Source organism: Balearica regulorum, chromosome 1 (genome assembly GCF_011004875.1).
Source record: "Balearica regulorum gibbericeps isolate bBalReg1 chromosome 1, bBalReg1.pri, whole genome shotgun sequence".
Classification (NCBI taxonomy): domain Eukaryota; kingdom Metazoa; phylum Chordata; class Aves; order Gruiformes; family Gruidae; genus Balearica; species Balearica regulorum.
The window spans coordinates 118146762-118152859 of NC_046184.1; the positions used below are offsets into that span (position 1 = coordinate 118146762).

A 6098-nucleotide genomic window follows, 5' to 3' on the forward strand; every position below is an offset into this window, starting at 1 on the left:
GAGAGGATGTTAATAGGCAAATACTGAGTCCAAATGAAAAAGACGTGATGAAAATCCTTTTCTCCCTGTTGAATTAATTCAATTAAACACCTTTACAGAGAAGCCAAAATACAGCTTCAAAAGGTGGTAAACTAAAGAGCACAGAAGAACCAGCAGGTTTGACTATGGAGAAGTGTAGAATTTTAGTTTCATGTGTTAGAAAGCCACCTTCCTAGAGCAGTCAAGTTCTGAAACAAACAGCAGTCATGGGGTCAAACAACTTAACTTATTTTAAGGACGTCTTTCCATTTATGGAAGAAAGTTGTTAGTGCAAAAAGAAGTCTTCCTGGATCATGTCAGCTCCAAGTTTTTCAAGACAATGACTATAGCTGACACATGTTTCTGTTTAAAAAAAAATAAAAAAATTACACTGGATTATATATAGATTATATAATCCATTAAAAGCAGTGAGTTTTGTATTTTCAAATTGATGGCACTTACTTAAAGCAGTTCTGTTTCTACCACCAACTTCAAGCTACACTTCTTTACAGCTTACAGCTGCCCAACAGCCATGCATTCTTTAGCAAAGCAAGAATAAGTTAAGGGAACGGTTTGTGCACGTGCTCTCCTACGCAATCCTGTTTCAGACAGGTCGTGTCTCTGTGCAGCACCTATTAACGAGCACCTTTGTGCAATGTTTTTATCTAGGAAAAGCAAATTAAGATACGTTGATAAGACCTTAGCTAAGATCCTTAGCATGACCAAATGTGCTGCAAACACTTGAGAGTTCTGCTTGATTTCCTCTAATCCTTATTTTTCTTGTAAAACCCGTTTATTTCCTAGACAAAACAAGGCAGACCTCCAGTCAGTGACCCAGCCATTGTCACATATTCCTCTGCATCTGCACATCCTAATTTACTTCCTGCATTTTCAAGTTCTGAAGATCCAGGTCCAACACACGCTTCACTTAATACACAGGCCGGAGTTAAGCCAACACATGCAAATTCTACAGCTTGTTCTGCAAGTGGTGGATCAGTGAAAACACACTCCAAACCTCTGGAAGGATCATATTCCGATAAAGTTTCAGCAACTTGCCTGTCGGGGATTTCTGGAAGTAATATTCAGAGTGTCCAGCCAAACCAGAACCACCAAGATGACTTGGCTGTACAACCGAGGCCTTCAGGACTTCCAAACAACAAAATGCTTCCAAAAGCATTTGAAAATGTTATTGCGCATTTACAGAGTATATTCCCAAACTATAGCAGGTATGGTTTTTAATGTGTGTAATGTTAGGCTGGGTAACAGAAGTTCTAAACATCCAGTGATAAAGTACAAAAATAATTGTTCTTTTAGTAGATGGCTTGTTTCATGAGAAGAGTATTAGTTGTTCCCCTCCCTCCCCTCCTATTCAGTGAGACGTTCCTTAAGGGAATAGACCTATGGTGTTCACTTAGGTGTTTTGGGTTTTTTCCAATTAGAACCACCAGCAAATAGAAGTGATATTATTATTATTCCAGAGCACTGGAACAGGCTGCCCAGAGAGGTTGTGGAGTCTCCTTCTCTGGAGAGATCCAACACCAGCCTGGACACCATCCTGTGCAACCTGCTCTAGGTGATCCTGCTCTAGCAGGGGGGTTGGACTAGATCTCCAGAGGTCCCTTCCAATCTCTACCATTCTGCGATTCTGTGATTATTTTACTGTTTGAGTTTTTTCACAATTAAGGTAGCTAGATCCTAGTTTACTGAGAGGTAATGGAAGCAAGTACTTGCTACAGTTCATTTGAGAAGTTAGTATCTTTTAAAGGCGCTACTGCTGTGACTCAGAGATGGCAGCTACGGTCTTCTCTAACACTGTGACCATGCTGGTAACAGCCATAGTATTGCCAATCAGTATGTATGTCGTCTTTTTTTTTTTCCCTCCCTTCAGTTCAGAGTTTACTAGCTTCATAAAAGACGTACAAAGAAGAAATGGGAATACACTGTCAGGTTTGAGCTTAGACGAAATTCTAAGCAGAGTGACAGAACTCATTCTGGACCAGCAAAATAAGGTATGTGGTGTATGGAGCTGCTGCCTTCTCTACTGTGCGTCCCTGACAGAGGGAACAGCGCAGCACAGTCCAGAAGAGGATGCAACTTTCCTTTGCTGTCAAGCTCTGAAATAGGAACTTGCTGAGAATTCTTTTCCAATTCCTGCCTAGGCACCAACTTCAACAGGGAGACCTCTGAAGTCAGTATCCCCTGCTTCACCAGCGCAGACTAGAACTCGGGGCTGGGAAGTACCTGCAGAAGAAAATGTGCCCAGCCCACCCAAGGCAAGACCTGTGCAGAAAAATGCCTCAAGTAAAAATCCATCTTGGCCAAATCTCCAGCCGTGGGAAAACGTTGGAGCAATACCTAAATCAAAATGGAAAAAACTAGACTACACAGTAAGTTCTCCACTGTCTCAAGGAATGGGAAGCGATTGCTGTGTACTTCTTATAAGGACATGAAATAATCTAAGTATTTCTGAAAAAATAATCGACTTGTTCATTTTGTATACAAAAGCTTAAATGTACTTGGTTAAAATTAGTAACATTATGAACTACTTAGAATTTGCTGATTAATTGTTGCTAGTTTTCGAATAACATTTTATGTACAGGCCTCCAGTGATGAGCTGTGCACAATATGTCATGACGAGCTAATCAAAGACTTGTGTGAACTAGAATGCGGGCATTGTTTTCACAGAGAGGTAAGGATATTTGAGTTTAGCACTTAGATACAAACATTTACAAACTCTGTTAGGTTGTGCCCTTGTTCCACTTTCTAAAAGCAACCCTTCCCCTCTTACCCGTCAGTGCTTAAAGAACAGCGCACAATTTTCTTTTACATACTTTGTACACGAAGATTTGCTATATATACAGTCTTAGTGTGTTAGAAGGCTTCCAGGTTTAGATTTTTAAGTAAAATGGTAATTCATCGGAGTGAATTTAAGCTTATTCTTCAGAGAATAAATTTAGCACTAGAGTCAAATTTGTTTGCAGCATGCTTGTGGAATGGGCTATCACCGTAAACCCTGCATTTCTCACCTGATAGCAGTTGCTTGCTTAACTTCATGTAGTAAGAAAGTCAGAATTATGTTAGAATATTGTGATACTTCTGTCCATGACCTTTTTGAATTACTTGGTTGGTTTACTGCTGATTTGTTATTGCAGAATAGATGCAAATGTAAATCGATCAGCAGAGCGTCAGGATTGGAGACCGGTTTTCTAACTGCAAGTTTTAGTACCATAGAACACGTTGGAAAATTACTTTACCTATTAGTGACAATTATTAACGTACTTAAGCTGAACTCTTTATACCTGACTTTGTTTCCTCAACATCATCTTCCTGTTCTTGCAGTGCATTAGAACGTGGCTTAAGCAACATTCAAGTACCTGCCCCATCTGCCGCATTCATGTTTTGTTATCTGAGGACTTTCCTAAGCTTCCTGCACGGAACAAATATGCCTAAACCTTGTTTTATTTGAACACATTGTAAGAAGATGCAAAGTGGCTGCACAATAAGGACTGTGAGAAGGAAGAAACACGATGCCTAGGAAGAGGCAGAAACCCTGGTTTTATTGAAAATGGTACAAGAACTCGGACTGACTCAGTATCTAACACTTTGCATTAGGCCGCAAGAGGCTGGTACTGCCACGGCACCTGCAGAATCAAGCTGGCATACTCCAAGACCCGGCACTTTCCCTGGTTGCTGCCTTAATGTGTGAAGCCAATGCAGCTCAGAGACCAGCAGCACACACAACTAGTATGGTTTTTGGCCAAGGGATATTTACTCGTGTCTACTTTTCTCAAAGGATGGTGCATAATTCCTGTAAAGAGAGGGTTTCCTTCAGAGTTTACACCACAGTGAAAATAAATTCTAGTATCAAACAAGTAGGCGATCTGAATGATGGACTAACAGAATTTGGAACAGCCAAGACATTACCTTTCTCTGGCATAAACAATTACAATTTAACTGCAGGACTCATCAGGCTTGTTATGGTCATTATGAATGCTGTTCATATAACTGCAGCTCCCTTCTCTGCATAAATCCACAGCTAATAATTCAAATAGTTTAAATAATGACTTTTAGTAATAGTTTGAAACAAGAACTTTTAAGTATTCATGTGCTTCTTTCTGTTTGTATATCAAGTTGGAATACTATGGTTTAATCTTGAAACATAGTTTGTATTTCCCTCATCATTGAAGAGCTGATTTGTTAAAATAAGAATTACAGGATTTTTATTTTTGAGGAATCAATACACTGCATCTATATTCTGTGCATGAATGCTCATTAACAGTGAGTGTTAGTGAGGTACAGAACACACCCAGCTGAACGAACGGTTATCCTGCTGCTTTAAGAGTCTGAGCTTGCCAGAGCACCTTTGGCACTGTAAAACTTGTCTCAGAGCCAGAAGACCAGGACTAGAGTGTGTACAGCTTAACCACTCTGAAAATAATAGAGGAGTGTGGCTGTTTGGATACAAGCAGTATTAAATTGATCATAAGACATTAAGTTAGCCAATTCTAGGGATCATTTGTTTCCCCAGGTAAATGTGTATCCTCCAGATGAAGTTTTAAACTATTCTGTGATTAATGAGTATAATAATCTGCACTTGATTAAAAATAAAACTATTGCTGCAGTGATGTGTTGTTTTGAGTTATCGCTGAGACATCGACTCTATGCTAGACAGCTAAGGCACCTTGTGCCTGAAGAATTAGGTGCTGTGCTGCTCAGTAGTACAGCACTTGCATTTTTTTCCAGCTCCCATTCTCTTAGGGCAGGGAATATGTGTATATTCCATATACACATATTCCATATATACATATTTTCCATATACACATACCATATGTATATTCTGTATACATATATTCCATATATACATACCATCTTCTTAGCTTTTCACAAAAGCAGCTTAAGTCCTTGGCCCTCAGGATGCTTTTCCAGAACAGAGGTGTCCTTGACCTGCTAAGCAGGAAACTGCTTTACCACTCTGTGCTGTACTGGGCAGCGTTCTCCAAAGAGAACAGCACCTGCTCACAAGGGTGAGCTGGCTGTGGAAATGGAACTGGGTTTTACCTACACTTGCCTGGTATTGGCCGATCTCATTTCTCCTGTACCCACAGCACAGCCAGGATCCCAAGTTCCTAAATAAGCAGGATGGGTTTTAATCTGGGTTCTTTTCCTCTTCCCTGACTCCCACAAGCCAGAAGGGTGGGAGTGATCCCCAGAGAGAGTTCAGTCACAGCTTCAGAAAGGAGCCCCCCCCCCCCCGCAGAGCCATGGCTGTACAGGGAGAGGGGCAGCTGAGCAGGCTGGAGCTCAGCTACTCTGGCTGGGGGGGAGGCCCAGGGAGGATGAAGGCCAGGCCCCTCCTCCCCACTCACTTGTGATGGTGGGAGGTGACAGCGCTCCGCTGGGCAGCAGGTGGCACTGTTGAAACATCACATAGACTACAAAGAGTGGCTTTCCTTTTCCACACATGATCCTGTACAATTTCCTGATCTTTGAGAAGTGTTAAGTTGTAGTAAATAGTCTTTTTCCCCCCACAAGACATTGAAATAAGAATTTCAGATGTTTATCCCTGAAATACAGATGATATAGAACCAGGGCCAAACCTGGAATTATATTTTCCTGCTTGGCAATGCTGCTGGATAAAGCTAAAGGAAATTTTTTTTTTTTTGGCAGTTTTCTTAATTCTGTCTTTGCAAGTTGTCATCTTTACACTTATACTGTATATAACGCTTTATACACTTAGCCTGCCTCCATCCCACATAATATTGTATGCAAAAATTGACAATTAGAATGAAACTTAACATCAAAAATCTACAACCCATTTGTGTTGGGAAAGTTACTTCTTGCTGAAATAGTTTTCCTATATTGTTCCCTTAAGATGTATAGTTACAAACACTTTATTTACCTTAAAGTGTAAATGCCAGGAAAGGAATAAGTTGAACAAGTGACAATATTAACCCACCTAATTAAAAAGGGACAGTAGCTCCCTTGGCATGGTTATTCATACAATGACAAGTCAGAGGCTGAAGGCAAAAGGTGCCCCAGGGTACAAGTCTTTAATGCAGTTTTCCCACCAGCAGCCCAGG

General features: G+C 40.6%; 1 protein-coding gene across 5 annotated transcripts in view; it reads left to right on the forward strand.

Moving 5' to 3' along the window:
* Positions 1-4643, forward strand: part of TTC3 (tetratricopeptide repeat domain 3) — a 65087-nt gene extending 60444 nt beyond the window's left edge. For 3 of the 5 annotated variants that reach the window (XM_075771824.1, XM_075771808.1, XM_075771816.1), the window contains exons 41-45: positions 823-1244; positions 1907-2027; positions 2178-2405; positions 2618-2707; positions 3358-4643. In XM_075771824.1, the coding sequence (XP_075627939.1) occupies positions 823-1244; positions 1907-2027; positions 2178-2405; positions 2618-2707; positions 3358-3468 (972 nt within the window). In that variant the 3' untranslated portion in view covers positions 3469-4643. Of the gene's footprint in view, positions 1-822; positions 1245-1906; positions 2028-2177; positions 2406-2617; positions 2708-3357 lie in introns of those variants that run through there. The other 2 variants (XM_075771834.1, XM_075771842.1) reach the window with 2 other exon arrangements.
* Positions 4644-6098: the final 1455 nt, after the last annotated feature.